The following is a 14528-nucleotide window of genomic DNA, read 5'->3' as shown; positions in this document are numbered from 1 at the left end:
GGGCCGCCCCATCCCTGGAGCCCGGCCTTCTGACGCGGCCACACCTGCTTGGCCTGTGGGTGCCAAGCGGGCAAGCCTGCCTGGAGCCGGGCAGTGCATTCGTGGGCACGCAGAGCGCCAGGCAGACAGGCTGGATTGAAACAGCTGCCTGGGAAACATCGCAGGATCCGTCGGGCAGCAGAGCGCGCGCAGGGCCCACTCACTGGTGTGGGAGTTAGGGCGCCCTCGGCCTCCTCAGGGCCCCTCGTCACGGCTGCAGAGGGGTGGGCGTCCATGGCCGGGACCTGCCACGGTCAGCGGGCTAAAGCCAAGGGCCGGCTCGGCCTCCAGCCTCCACTTCAAGAGCCTGAAAGCCACGGGGCAGCCGGGGACCCTTCCACCGAGAACAGAGCCGGGGTGACCCGGCGTGGCAGAGACGGCAGCCTGTGGCCAAGCACCCATCCTGGCCACCACCTCTCCCCTGGACAGCCACCCTCTCCCAGCATGCATGGCGAACCTTGTCGCTCCCTTGAGGTCCCCACTGTTCCCGCCCCCAACCCCCTCCTCTGCTGCCGCCCTGCGTGCAGCCGCACCGGCTCTGCCTCTGTCCCCATGTCTCCACTCCTGCCAACCCCTGGGCTCTCCTCTGGGGTCCCTCCACAGAGAAGCCCTCTGGACTCTCCCTGCCCCTGTCGCCTGCCTGGGTTTTCCTGCCATCCCCCCCCCAACAGTGGGACTTGTAGGGCTAGGATGCTGTGTGCCTTCCCGGGTAGGCAAGCCTGCACTCTGCCCCCACGGTGTCCCCGGAGCCTCGGGGGTGCCGGACCCTGAGGATGAGTGGGGCCGGCGAGGGGGCGCCGTCTCACCTCTCCTGTGGGGAACGGAAGTCCAGCAGAGACCAAGCTTTGAGGATATTGGGCGGCTGAACAGTGTCCCCTGGGAACCTGTGAGTGTGACCTTGTTTGGAAATAGGGTCTTTGCAGCTAGAATCGAGTTAAGATGATGCCATACTGGGTCAGCGTGGGCCCTGAATCCAGCATGACTGGTGTCCTCACAAGAAGTGAGGTGTTTGGACACAGCCACACAGGGACAAGCCACATGACGGCAGAGGCAGCGATTGGAGGGATGTGGGCACGAGCCCTGGAGCACCTGGAACCCCAGGAGGCCAGAAGAGGCAGGAAGGAGTCTACCCCAGCACCTCCAGAGGGCGCGGGGCCCTACGACACCTTGAGTGTGGACTCCTGGCCTCCAGACTGTGAGAGAGTGGATCCCGTTGTTTGAAGCCCCCAGGTGGGTCATTTGTGCAGTAGCCACAGGACACTGACACGGAGACTCCGGCCTCTCCAAGCTGTTGGCACCACGTGCAGCTGGAAGACCCCAAGCACGGTTTGGTTGGGGGCAGCTGAGCATCCTCTTCTCACCTCTGGGTCCCGTCACCATCCCCAGAGCAGGGGAAGCTCCTGCCACTGTAGCTGAGACGATGGCCCCAAGGAGAGCCAGCTCCACATGTGTCCTGGAAAGAACCCAGGATGGGCGGCACTGGGAGGGGGAGGGGGAGGGCCCAGGGCCCACCCACCCCCTCCCCTCCCCTCCCCCTCCTTCCCCTCCCCTCCCCCTCCCTCCCCTCCCCTCCCCTCCCTCCTCTCCCCTCCCCCCCTCCTCTCCCCTCCCCCTCCCTCCCCTCCCCTCCCTCCTCTCCCCTCCCCCTCCCCCTCCCCCCTCCCCCTCCCCTCTCCCCCTCCCCCTCCCCTCTCCCCCTCCCCTCTCCCCCTCCCTCCTCTCCCCTCCCCTCCCCCTTCCCCTCCCCCTCCCCCTTCCCCTCCCCCCTCCCCTCCCCCCTCCCCTCCCCTCCCCTCCCCCTCCCCCTCCTCCCCCTCCCCCTCCTCTCCCCTCCCCCTCCCTCCTCTCCCCTCCCCCTCCCTCCCCTCCCCTCCCTCCTCTCCCCTCCCCTCTCCCCCTCCCCCTCCCCTCTCCCCCTCCCTCCTCTCCCCTCCCCTCCCCCTTCCCCTCCCCCTCCCCCTTCCCCTCCCCCTTCCCCTCCCCCCTCCTCCTCCCCCTCCCTCCTCCTCCCCCTCCCTCCTCCTCCCTCCTCTCCCCTCCCCCTCTGGGTGGAAAGGGTGGGCCAGCGCCGCTTGTTGTCCCACTCAGGCCAGCTCCTCGCTCCAGCTCTTCGCTCCAGTGGCCTCTTGCCTGCTTACAGCAGATCTGCTGACTGGAGCCTGGCCTTCTAGGCCCCCACCATGTCACCCCCATTTCTGTGTGAGCCATTTCTGACCACCTGCTGTGAGGGAGGCCTGACACAGAAAGCTCTGACCCCCTCCCTGGGGACCTCCTCAGGCAGGGGCTGTTCTCAGGCTGGCCTGGGTGTCCCGATGTGGCTCACGGGGCAGGCATCCCCATCAGAGGTGCTGCTGGGCCTCAGCTGGGTCCTCCCCCTGCTCCCCCTCCCCCTCCCCCTCGTTGTCCTCCTCCTCCCTTTCCCTCCCCCTTCAGCCCCCTCCTCTCTTCACAAGGGCACAAAGGCTTTAGCCCCTCCTCGTATGGACACAGAGGCTCGGTCAGGGCTCAGCAGACGGTTGTCTGACCTCCCTGCAAGAATGAGTAGGGGTCTGTTGGGGCAGGGGTGGTGGGCACAGGCAGGAAGCTGCTTCCTCCCTCCCACCCCCGCCCCCAGGGGCCATGCACCTGGAGTTATTTTACCTGAGTCTTCCTGGGACCCAGAACTTTGGCCACCAGAGGTCCCAGCAGCAACCACAGGTCACAGGGCATCAGCCTGAGACTGCTCGAGGGACGCCAGCCCCTGGCAGAGGGCCTGTGTCTCCTTTCCACTGCCACGTTTGGGGCAGCAGCTGGTCAGGGCACAGCTGTCTGTTGTCTGGCCCAGGGGGGCAGGAGGGGGCCGGGCCACCTCTCTGACGTGAGACCCCTTGGCTTCACCATCCAAGAGGCAGGAGCAGCAGGGACCCCCCCCCCAGGCCCCACCCACTCCCGTTGCCCTGGGTGCTGAGCTGTTTCTGCCTTGGCTGTCGCAGGGTCCTCAGGGGCCTGTCAACCCCCCAGGCTAGAGGGCAGCCCCGGGTCCTGAGTGTCCCCTTTGAGGCCTGCAGGGGACTGTCCGGCCAGTGGGGCCTCTGGCCCCGTGTAATCACTTCTCTGAACTGGCCTTACTCCCGTCTGTAGCCCAGCTTCCTGCCTGTGTACACCACCCCTGCCCCAACAGACCCCTACCCGTTCTTGCAGGGAGGTCAAACAACCATCTGCTGAGCCCTGACCGAGCCTCTGTGTCCATACGGGGCGGACTAAAGCCAAGCTGGGGCCAAGCAGGACGTGGCTGGAAGCAGGCCAGGTGGCCGGTAGGTATCCACTCAGCCCCCTGGGGCCACTGAGGCCAGCCTGCCCTCCACTCCTGCCGCCTCCGCCTCCCCTCCTCCTCCTCCTCGGGCCTCACCCCCTGGGCCACTCCGCAGGCCCCGGGCTGGGATGCTGGCAGGAGGGCGGGAGGGCCCTGGCTGGGGCAACAGCCCAGGGAGAGAGCTGGCCTCTCACCGTTCCGGAGGCGCCTTCTGGCCCATCTGGCTGCTCAGAAGGAGAAGGGTGGGGGAGGGGTGGCGGAGGGGGAGAGTGCAGGAATTTAGGGAGCCCCCCCAGGTGAGGGAGGGGCAGGAAGAGGACCAGGAGTCAGGGACACGGGACCTGTTTGGGGTCATTCTCAGGCAGTGGGCACCTCCCAGAGCTGCTGCCGCCCACCTGCCAAGACAGCGGCACCCGGGCCCTGACACGACTGAGCCCCAGTCGGGCCGTCGAGGGCCTATGAGCGGCGCAGCAGGCCCCGGAGAAGGGGCGCAGCCCGCCTCCTCCCCCGCTGCTTCCTCCCTCTCCCTCGGGAGTGCCTGGGGCCCGTCCGTGGCCAAGCCCCCTGACCACGTTGCCGGTCACCCCACCCAGGCCAGGCCCAGCTGAGCCGGCCTTCCTGACAGCCCCCACGCACAGGGGTCTCCCTCGCTGGGGCCAGCTGAGCCCACGCGGTCCTCCTCCCAGCTCAGCCCCGCGTGGACTGTCACCCGTCCAGGAGGGGGTGGCGGGCGGCTCTGAGGCCGAGGTGGGGCAGGTCCCTGACGATCAGAGCCATGCTGAGGCTGCACCAGGGCCTGGGCGGTGGAGCTGCCAGGATGGGCTCCCTGAGCTGCTTCCCCGTGCCTGGCCCACGCGGGGCTCACTTCCGGGCACCAGCCGCGTCGGAGGACAGACGGGCCGTCCAGCCTGTCATCAGCTGCGTGACAGTGAGCTCCGAGCAGGGACTTGAACCCAGGTCTCCTGTGCTGCTGCCTGGCTGGTGGACTTCCCGACTTAGTGGCACTGAGTGGCCTTGAGGGGGGAGTTGGGGTCAGGGGGTGAAGGTGGTGCTGGAGCTCCAAGTCCTGGGGTGGGGACGAGGGGCAGCATCTCTGGCCTGGGAGACCCAGGCCTGGCCTAGGCAGCCGGTGGGGCCAGCTCCTCCCCTCTTGGGTGCCCACATGCCCCACGGGCTGCTCCTGGGCTGGGGAGGGGCCCCCGAGACCCTCCCTCAGGGAGAGGACTATTCCCCCGACTCTGCACCCACGCCCAGCGACCGCAGCCGCCCAGGGTCTGCTGTCCTGCGGCTGGTGAGTGTGGCCAGTGTCCCTCTGGTGTCCCCAGGCCTGGGCGCCCGGCCTGCCCCTCGATTGGTAAAGACTGCCCCAAATCTCCTGGACCGCAGCCTCCTTTGAGGGAGCCGTCCGCTGCTGGGTGCCCCGGGGGGGCCGGTCCCCCCGAATAGCAGCCTCTCTTCCCCACGTGATGAGAGCGGCTGGCCAGCCGGGCAGGGAGGACGCTGCTGAGACCCGGCGCCACGCAGGGCTTCGGGCAACTGTGGGCAATGGGCCTTCGCGAAGCTGCCCGAGGACGCCCTGCAGCAGGGGGTCCTGGGAACCGACCCGAGCCGCAGGGCCCTCGCCAGCCTCCAGGGAGAGACCCTCCCAGTGCTGCCCCGGGTCTGCGGTCGGCTGTCCCCGCCACACCCTCCTCCGACCTGCCCTCACCCTCCCAGCCTTTGTCCATCTGCCTGCCCCTCCGCTCGGGTCATTCAGGATGTACAGTAGCCACCTCTGAAAAGGTGAAAGAGGCAGGTGCAGTTAATCGTAAAAATATATTTCATTTCAACCCAGCATATCTAAAATATTACATTTCGCCGTGGAATCGTGTGTAAATTATTAGCACGTTTCCGCACATTCTTCTCTTCAGGCTGGGCCTTTGCACGCAGAGTACGGCTCCTTTTGGCCGCGTTCCAGGAGCTCGGGGGGCCACGTGTGGCCGTGTGACCGTGTGTGGGGGAGGGGCCTGGGAGCACAGGAAGCTCCTGCCACGTGCCCACTGGAGCCCGGGGCCGTGCTCTGGGCTCTGTCTGCCACGTCGAGGCTGCGGGCTCCAGGGAAGTGCTCCTGACCGCCCCTCACATACCGCATCAGGGTGCCGGGGGATGCCGAGAAGCAGGACCCCCCTGGAGCTCTGCTGCCCTCCCACCCTGGGCCCGGCCTTCTGCACCTCACCTGTGGGCCGACCTGGGCCCTGAGCCCTGGAAACACCCTCCACGGGCCTCAGTTACCCTGTTTCTTTTCAGCCTGGCCTGAGAGCTGACGCCTGCTGGCAGGGAAAGAGACCCTGGTGTCTTAGTCCGTTTGGGCCGCTGTAACAAAATATCAGTACCATAGATGGTGGCTATAAACAGCAGAAATTTGTCTCTCGCAGTCCTGGAGGCTGGAAGTCTGAGATCAGGGTGGCAGCATGCTTGGGTTCTAGTGAGGGCCCACATCCAGGTTCTGTGTCCTCACGCAGTGGGACACAGCTCTGTGCCGTCTCTATGAGGGCACTGATCCCATTCACCAGGGCTCCACCCTGGTGACCCAATCACCTCCCAAAGGCCCCACCTCCCTAATTGGGGTTAGGTCTCAACATACAAATTTGGGGGCCACAAGCGTGCAGGCCACAGCATCTGTGTGGCTCCCAGGTGGTCTGCAGCCACGGCTCCAGGTGGGGGTAGGGCACCCCCAGGTCCAGATGCTTTCATCGCAGGCACCGTCTGGCGTGGGCGGGAGCAGGGGCCCCTACGGATTCACTCACCGGCCTGTCCGCGGAAGATGGGTGATGGTTGATTTTCCTCCAGAGAAGCAAAGTAGGGAGAAGGAACTGGCGTGGGAGATCCCCTGTCGCGGAGACCCGGGTGCCCTTGCAGCCCTGCATGTCACAATCAAACACATGCTCTGGAGGAAAGCTCCTTACTCTGTCCAGCCTCTTGCCAAGCCCGCAAGACGGGCCGTGAATCCAAAAGCTCTGACAGAGCCGCTGCTGTCCCGGCTGCCATCAGGGCTGGGACTCTGATTCCCAAGAGGAAGTCCAAAACGAAACAGTTTCACTAGTGAAAGGAGAGCCGCGGAGGGGAGGGCAGATACCAGAAGTGGGAAAGCTTCGCTCTGAGCTCTTCCACCAGATGGTGTGACTCGGTGAGGGTCCCCTCCCCCGGGCGAGGCACCCCACTCCACTTGGTGCCAGGGTGCCCACCCAGCCAGCTTTGGTGGCCCGTCCTCTAGGGTGGGTGATACAAGGCCCCACCCCCCAGGGGTAGACGTTTTTGCCCGAGAGCAAATCAGGACAAACTACAAGGTCGGAGAGGGGTGCATTTTTCCCTGGGAAAATGCATGCTTGCGGAAAATAAATCGTTTAACAACTTAGATTTGCTACATTCCAGAATAGAGGCGAGTTGGTGAAGGGTGGGTGCAGCTTTTTACCTGGCACCATGGAGCCGGGCCCGGTCCCGGTAGAGGAGGGTGGGCCCACGTGGCACGGAGACCCGGGGTGACCTGTCCCCAAGGCAGGGGGAGCCGGGGCCTCTCCCCTTGGGCCTCTGGAGCGGGGCCCTCCCAGGGTCCCCTCAGCCTTCTTAGGTGTGGGCTGGGGACAGCCTGGAGCCGGGAGAGGCTGGGAGCCGGCAGAGGCTCCGTGTTCCTGAACACCCTGGGGCAGCCACTGCCCGGAAGTGGCCGCGCTTCCCATGGAGAAGGAGGGCGCGCTGGCCGGGGCCCTTCCCAGCTAGGCGCTGGGTGGGCAACCCTGCGGGCACAGACCTCTGGGAGGGCCCTGGCCTGCTTGCTCTCTGCCACGGCTGGACCTCAGCTGTGCTCCTGCCCCGAGGGTTTTTCCATCCTTGTGCTGAAGCCTCAGAGAGCAGGCAGGCCTTTCTGCTCACAACCACGAGTTCTGTGTCTGTGTGTATGGGTCTCTCTGTGTCTCTGTGTGTGTGTCTGTGTGTGTATGGGTCTGTGTGTTTGTGTGTGTCTGTGTCTGTGTGTCTGTGTCTGTGTGTGTCTGTGTGTATGGGTGTGTGTCTGTGTGTGTATGGGTCTCTGTGTGTGTGTGTGTCTGTGTGTATCTGTGTGTATGGGTCTCTGTGTGTGTGTCTGTGTGTGTGTGTGTGTGTCTGTGTGTGTGTCTGTCTGTCTCTGTGTCTGTGTGTGTGTGTCTGTGTGTGTGTCTGTGTGTGTCTGTGTGTCTGTGTCTGTGTGTATGGGTCTCTGTGTGTGTGTGTGTCTGTGTGTCTGTCTCTGTGTCTGTGTGTGTGTCTGTCTCTGTGTCTCTGCGTGTGTCTGTGTGTGTGTCTGTGTGTGTGTGTGTGTGTGTCTGTGTCTGTGTGTATGGGTCTCTGTGTGTGTGTCTGTGTGTCTGTCTCTGTGTCTGTGTGTGTGTCTGTGTCTGTGTGTATGGGTCTCTGTGTGTGTGTGTCTGTGTGTCTGTCTCTGTGTCTGTGTGTCTGTGGGTCTGTCTCTGTGTGTGTCTGTGTGTGTGTGTCTGTCTGTGTGTGTCTGTGTGTCTGTCTCTGTGTGTGTCTGTGTGTGTGTCTGTCTGTCTCTGTGTGTGTCTGTGTGTCTCTGTGTGTCTGTGTGTGTCTGTGTGTGTCTGTGTGTCTGTCTGTCTCTGTGTGTGTGTGTCTGTCTGTCTCTGTGTGTCTGTGTCTGTGTGCATGGGTCTCTGTGTGTGTGTGTCTGTGTGTGTGTCTGTGTCTGTGTGTATGGGTCTCTGTGTGTGTGTGTGTCTGTGTCTGTCTCTGTGTGTGTCTGTGTCTGTGTGTATGGGTCTCTGTGTGTGTGTGTGTCTGTCTCTGTGTGTGTCTGTGTGTCTGTCTCTGTGTGTGTCTGTGTGTGTGTCTGTCTGTCTCTGTGTGTGTCTGTGTGTGTGTCTGTCTCTGTGTGTGTCTGTGTGTGTGTCTGTCTGTCTCTGTGTGTGTCTGTGTGTGTGTCTGTCTGTCTCTGTGTGTGTCTGTGTGTGTGTCTGTCTCTGTGTGTCTGTCTGTCTCTGTGTGTCTGTGTCTGTGTGTATGGGTCTCTGTGTGTGTGTGTCTGTGTGTCTGTCTCTGTGTCTGTGTGTCTGTCTCTGTGTGCCTGTGTCTGTCTGTCTCTGTGTGTGTCTGTGTGTCTGTCTCTGTGTCTGTGTGTGTGTCTGTCTCTCTGTGTGTGTGTGTGTGTGTCTGTGTGTTTGTGTGTGTCTGTGTCTGTGTGTATGGGTCTCTGTGTCTGTGTGTCTGTGTCTGTGTGTGTGTCTGTCTGTCTCTGTGTGTGTGTGTGTGTGTGTGTGTGTCTGTGTATAGGTCTCTGTGTGTGTCTGTGTGTCTGTCTCTGTGTGTGTCTGTCTGTCTCTGTGTGTGCGCGCACACACGTCTGTGTTCTCTGCCCCAGAGCTGAATCCTGAGTCTCCTCCTGACCGGGGTGTTTCCTGCCGGGAGGCCGAGGCTGGAGGGGCTGTCCGCTGTGCCGGACGGTGCTGGGCCCGGTCCTTCGAGCTTCCCTGGGGTGCTGGTCTCTCAGGCCCGCCTCCTGCCCTCCTTTCTTCCTCTCAACTTTGCCCTCCCTCCCCCTCCCCCTCCCCCTCTCCTTCCTGGCAAGCAGATCGAAATCCAAACTTGTTGTGAACTTCTCCCCTGCAGTTGTCCGCTGCCCCTTCCAAGTTAAATATTACTCACGGAGATGAGAGCCCGCTGGGCAGCACTGGCCTGGAGGTGGACCGGTCTGGAGAAGGTGCTGGGCAGAGGCCAATGCCAGGCCTGCGGCGGCTGTGGGACTGGGAGTGGGGCTGGGGTGGCAGCCGGGAGCCCCACCCTTTGAAGTGGGCTGTTCCTTAACCCCTGTGCTGTGCCCAGAACAGGCAGGACAGCGGGCAGCAGGGCCCTGGGCGGGGTGGGGAGGGGCCGCCCAGGGGCCGAGAGGGGCTTGGCCTGGGCCTGGCGAGGGCCCTCCCATTGGCTGGTGGCTCCTGCCCTGTGCCAGGCTGGGGGCGGGACTGGGAACAAATGTTCCGAGAAGTAGCCTGTCTCTTTCGAATCGATTCCCCTTATCTCGCTCTCAGTTTTCCCAGCAGCGAAGTGGAGGCACAGGGGTGTTGGGTACTGGACGTCCCTTCCTCCTCTGGGGAGGCACCCACCTGCTCACCCGGCAGCTGCTCCACCCCGCCTGCCAGCGATGGGCTGTGGCTCTGGGGGCCTCCGGGCCGGCTCAGAGCAGGGTTCCACAAACCCCCATCCCCCGGGGGCAGCAAAGCTGGGTTTGCCCACCCTCCTCTCACTACCTGCTCCACCCCTCTGCGTGGACCCCAATGGGACCCAAGCGTGCCCTCGCCTTAGGGCCTTTGCACCTGCTGCACCCTGCCCTCAGTGCTCACCTCTTACCCATCTCAGGGCTCTGCTGAATGGCCCTCATGAGGAGCACGCCCCTCTGCTTGGTATCCCACCCCCCTCACCCTAGTCTTTTTTTTTTTTTTTTTGGCTGCGCCGGGTCTTAGTTGCGGCACACGTGATCTCTTTAGTTGTGGCATGTGGACTCTTAGTTGCAGCACATGGACTCTTAGTTGCGGCGTGCATGCGGGATCTTGTTCCCCGACCAGGAATCGAACCCGGCCCCCCCTGCGTTAGGAGCACGGAGTCTTACCCACTGGACCACACCCTGGTCTATTCTTAAGAGTATATACTCCCGACTAATATAGAACATATGGAAATTTAATTTTTCATTGTCTCCCACGAAACTGTAAGCACTTGAGAACAGGAATTCTTTTCTGCTTGTCACAGTTTGGCCCTTGATAAACCTGGTGGAAGAAATCAATTACACAGTCACGCCTGGCATGGGGTCTCACCCATAGGCACTCACTGCCCCTCAGGGCCTGAGCCCCCAGCCTGCACTTGGGTCCTAGCCTGGGCAGGATGCGTCTGGCTGACCAGAGCTCCGACCAGGGCCCCCTGTGAGGGGGGTCTAAAGGGTGCAAAGGAAAGGGCTGGGCAGTGGCTGTCCCGGGAGTCTGAGCCTTACATAAAAGCCCCGAGGGAGGGAGTTCCCTGGTGGCCTCGTGGTTAGGATTGCGCACTATCACTGCTGTGGCCTGGGTTCAATCCCCGATCGGGGATCTGAGATCCCAGAAACCATGCAGCGTGGCCAAAAAAAATTAAAATAAAATAAAATATTAAAAAAAAAATCCAAGGGAGAAGGGTGGAAGGACAGAGGCACACAGAGTCCCGCGCGGGTACCTGCGGTAACGTAACGGTGGGGCGGCCACCTGACCTGTTCTGGGGCCACAGGCCTTCCATCCTTGACCTTCACGCCCCGCAGTGTGAAGCCTGCCCCCTGCCCCTCACTGTCCCACAGCTCGCAGACCCTGTGTCTCCGGTCCAGACGGAGTTCGTTGGGGTAGGTGCTTAACCGGACAGGCCACGTGTGCACCCCTGCTGGAGCCACCTCCACTCGGCGCGGGTCTGCTCCGGCCCGGGCCCTCTCTCTCGGGGCCTCCTCCAGGCCTGAGGACAAAGCATCAGGCTGGGGAGTGTCCTGGGGGAGCAGTGGAAAGGCCCGCCTGTGCCCCCCGGGAAAGTGCTCTGCACAGCTTTTCGTGAACATGTCTGTGTGGGGCTCTGGAGACGGGGCCGCCCACCGGCCTGCCTCCTGCCCAGACCTGCGAGTGTGCCTGCCTGTGTCAGACGGAGGCGAGTTGGGACTTCGTACCTGAAATGCAGCAGGAGGGCAGGAATGTGAGCCTTGAAACCACCTTCCTGCGATGTTGTTTCTGGGAGCAGGGACGGCAGCTAATGAGCTATCGAAGTGTCTTCTTTGCCCTTCTGGGTGCTGGCGGCGTAGAGTGTGGCCCCAACCATCGGCCTGGCCCGTGCCAGCGGCTCTGACCCCCCACGAAGCCCCCGCAGCCCTGCCTGCTCCCCTTCTCCTCGGCCCCAGACCCAGTGTCTGCTTTCTGGCTGGGGCTGGGGTTCACACCGTCCGTCCCAAGCCCTGTGGGGCGATGGGGAGAAGCAGGCCCTGCTTAGGGGAGGGGACCCCGGCATCCCACCAGGCAAGGTAGCCTCTGCAGGCCCAGGGGCTGGGGGTGCTGGCTCTTTGGGACTCCTCCGCTGGAGGAAGAACTCCTTCTTCTGACCGTGGCAGGGACGCGGGGCTCTCCATGCCGAACTCGCCCGTCTAGCGAGGCCCTGCCAAGACTTCTCAGCCATTTCGGCAAATGTCTGAGTCCACGACAAAGCAAGTGCCCAGAGGTGGGGTGGACCTCCAGTCCTGAGTGTCCCCACCCTCAGGGCAGCCCTCAGGCTGGGCATTGAAGGGACAGCTGAGTAAAGTGCAGTCCAGATAGAGACACAGCCCGGTGACCAACTGCAGGACACCTCAGCCCAGGAGGAGGGACCAAGGCGCCCCGGTCCTGCAGCCAGACCAGGATCAAGGTGTGGAGCCTGAGGCCCGTGGACCACACAGCCCGGAGGGCAGTAGCCCCGGGGCCGGGCAGTGTGACAGCCTCACCCAGGGGACCGACACCCACGGGCAGCTGGCACTTAAGAGACCAGGCCACAGGGCCTCCGGTGCTCCTGCTGCCTGCACGGCCCCAGCACGGTCACCACAGGGGCCACACAGGGGCCACCGGGGCCGCGGCAGCTCCCACAGGGCAGCGGTGCGGCAGGGAGCCCGGGCGGAGGGACCCGGGGAAGGGCCTGGCCAGCGGGCAGCGGGCACGGGGAGGCGGCGGGGCCCACGGAGGCTCAGCCAGGCGGCCCCGCGTGGCGGCAGCGGCGGGAGGCCTGGGCGGCAGGAAAGGGAAAGGTGACGTCATTGCCGCCTGGAATCTGCTGTTTGGAGGCGTCGCCATGGAGACCGGAAGGCTCAGGGTGGGTAAAAATAGCAAACCCAAGAGGGTGTAAGTTCCAAGAACGCGAGTCTCTGAAAAGAAAGGAAAACACGGTCTCGTTCGTTCCCCGTTTCTCGAGGAGGACAGAGGCCGGGGGCTGGGAACCGGGGGAGGGGCCGCGGGGCTTCCGGCTTGGCCGCCACCCGCCGGCCCGCGGTCCCCAGGGTCCCTGCCGCCCGCCCGCCCGCCGGGAGCTTTGTCCCCAAGCAGGGCGTGGTGCACGCCAGGCTCCCGGCGGGGGCGTCTGGAGTCCGCTTCCTCCGGGCGGGGCTGGCGGGAGGCGGCGCTGGGGCCACTTTCCCCCGAGGCGGGGCCGGAGCGCGGGCCACCGAGCGGCCCCAAGCTTGGCCGCCGGGCCCAGAGGAGCGGGGAAGGGCCGTCCCGTGGGAGAAGCTCGCGGTGGGCCTGGCCCCGCCGGCCCCACGGCCGCCCCTCCCGGAGCTTCCTTCCAGGCAACGAGGGGACCTGCCTTGCTCCTCTCCAGGCCGGGAGCCGGCTTGGCCCTCCGAAATGCCCAACACACGCTGTCTGGACACCCCTTCAGCTGTGTCCTCTGGGGGCCCACTGCGTCCGCCTGGTCCCCGGCCACAGAAATGAGGCAGGAGGCCTGAGGTCCCCGGGCCCTTCTCCCCCTGGGAGGATCCCCGCAGCGTCAAGGGGCTCCTGGGCTGGTACCCCCCTCTGGAAAGCAGCGCTGTCCTGCTGGGGCCTCCAGTGGCACTTCGCCAGGCAGCCTCTGTCCTGACCAAAGGGGACTGCTGCTCCTCCGGAGAACACGAGTCCTGGCTGACATGTTGCTGGGATCGGGGCCCACGGATGACCCAGGTGCCCTCAGAGGAGCCCACAGCACCAGCTGCGGGTGCCCGTGGGGATGGGGGCGACTCCCAGACCCAGAGGGAGGCAAGCCCATCCCCATCCCTGGGACAGCGACCGGTAATGGCAGGGCCCCGTGCCCTGGGGAAATCCCTTCCTTCCTCCCCCTCACGCCTGAGGCTGGGGGTGGGGCTGCGTCTCTGCCCACAGCCCTCCCAGGGAATCTGGAAGGAGGTGCCGTCTCTTCTCTCCCACCCTTGTTCTGCGGGGTGGGGGGAGCCCCCTCCCCACGCAGGGTCGGGGGCGGGCCCTGGGAGCCTGGGGGTTTTGCCTCTCATGCCCAGATGCCCTTGGCTGGTGATGGCTGATGGTTGGAGAGGGAAGGGGGGAATGGAGCCCCGTGTAGGGGGAGCTCAGTCCCCCAAGAAATAGCTTGGATGCCTTATGTAATGAGTGAGCTCACTGCAGCGCCTGCCAGGAGTGACAGCAGGAGGGCGGGAGGGGCCTGCTCTGGAACGGAGTGTGGCTCCGGTGTTTTACGATTTACGAGGAGAGAGGGGCCCAGGGCCTGTGCAGCAGGAGGGGACTGCAGAGGCTGGGCCTGGGTTCTCCTGGGGCGGGAGGGGCCGGGGAGGGAGCAGGGCCCGGGTGCCGTGGACGGGCCTGGGGTCCATAGGCCGAGACCCCCCCTGCTCCTCCTGAGTATCCAAGTCTCTCTGGGAAGCCGCGTGGGGCGCCTTGGAGGGGTGGGCGCCAGCTGCCCTCTGTCCTCCTTCCCTCTCCCCTTCCCGTGACGCTCACCCAGGGCGGACACTGCTCCGAGGACGGCCTCTCCATCCTTTCTTCCCTGCCGGAGACCTGGTCCGCCGCCCCTTCGTGCCCCCTCCCCTCTGGGGTGTGCAGCGACCCCCCACCTCCTGTGCGACAGGCCAAAACCCCAGAGCCAGCCCAGCCACCCTCTGTCTCCTGGAGATGCAGCCTCAGGCCCAGAGAGGGGAAGGGGCTCAGGGCGGCTGCAGCAGCCGTGTGCGGTGCCCCTCGGCCCGTAGGAGCGGCTCCCACGGCACCCCACCCGGCCCGGGGATACCTGCCCCCGCACCGGTGGCTGGGCCCGGCGTGAGGTGCCTCGTGTCAAGAGACCTCCCTCAGACCGTCCACCAAGATTTACTGAGAGTCTGCCCACCACTCACTGCCTCGGGTCCCTGATGGGGAAGCGACAGGTCCCAGGCAAAAGGAGGCAGACCCCAGGGCCTGGGTAGGGGCTCAGGGTGGGGCAGACCCGCTCCTAGGGAGTGTGTTTGGGGGGGACGGGGAGAACGAGGCAGCTGGAGAGGCCGTGGGCCCAGGAGACGGGGATGGGGCCTGTCCTGGTGCTGTAGGGGCGAGCATCCCTGGTGGAGCGGAGCAGGACGTGGGGGGTCCCTCTGGATCTCAGGTGTCACCGGGCTGCTGGGAGGTCGAGTGGGCGTGTTCCGAAGGCAGGCTCCCGTGTTGCTTCACCC

The 14528-nt window shown here is 64.4% G+C and overlaps 1 protein-coding gene across 11 annotated transcripts; it reads right to left on the bottom strand.

The window, feature by feature from the left end:
- Window positions 1-5132: 5132 nt before the first annotated feature.
- Window positions 5133-13596, bottom strand: LOC309634391 (uncharacterized protein). 11 transcript variants are annotated; one of them, XM_082404434.1, is made up of 3 exons: window positions 9008-13596; window positions 6277-6409; window positions 5133-6154 (listed from the first exon to the last, which is right to left on the bottom strand). In XM_082404434.1, the coding sequence occupies exon 1, from the start codon at window positions 13362-13364 to the stop codon at window positions 12189-12191; it is 1176 nt and encodes a 391-aa protein (XP_082260560.1). In that variant the 5' UTR covers window positions 13365-13596; the 3' UTR covers window positions 5133-6154; window positions 6277-6409; window positions 9008-12188. The 11 variants fall into 11 exon arrangements, with proteins under 11 accessions (XP_082260560.1, XP_082260561.1, XP_082260555.1 ...); XM_082404435.1 differs by having other exon boundaries at window positions 6277-6371; XM_082404429.1 differs by lacking the exon at window positions 6277-6409 and having other exon boundaries at window positions 5133-6231; window positions 9008-10122; window positions 10559-13596.
- Between the last annotated feature and the right edge of the window lie 932 nt (window positions 13597-14528).

Source organism: Balaenoptera borealis (genome assembly GCF_965194805.1).
Source record: "Balaenoptera borealis genome assembly, chromosome: 1".
Lineage (NCBI taxonomy): Eukaryota > Metazoa > Chordata > Mammalia > Artiodactyla > Balaenopteridae > Balaenoptera > Balaenoptera borealis.
The sequence above is the reverse complement of the archived record's forward strand: the minus strand, read 5'-3'. Positions and strand labels throughout refer to the sequence as shown.

Excerpts from the sequence above, each read along its gene's own strand:
- LOC309634391 (XM_082404431.1), bottom strand. The coding sequence starts at position 13,364 with ATGAGAGGCAAAACCCCCAGGCTCCCAGGGCCCGCCCCCGACCCTGCG.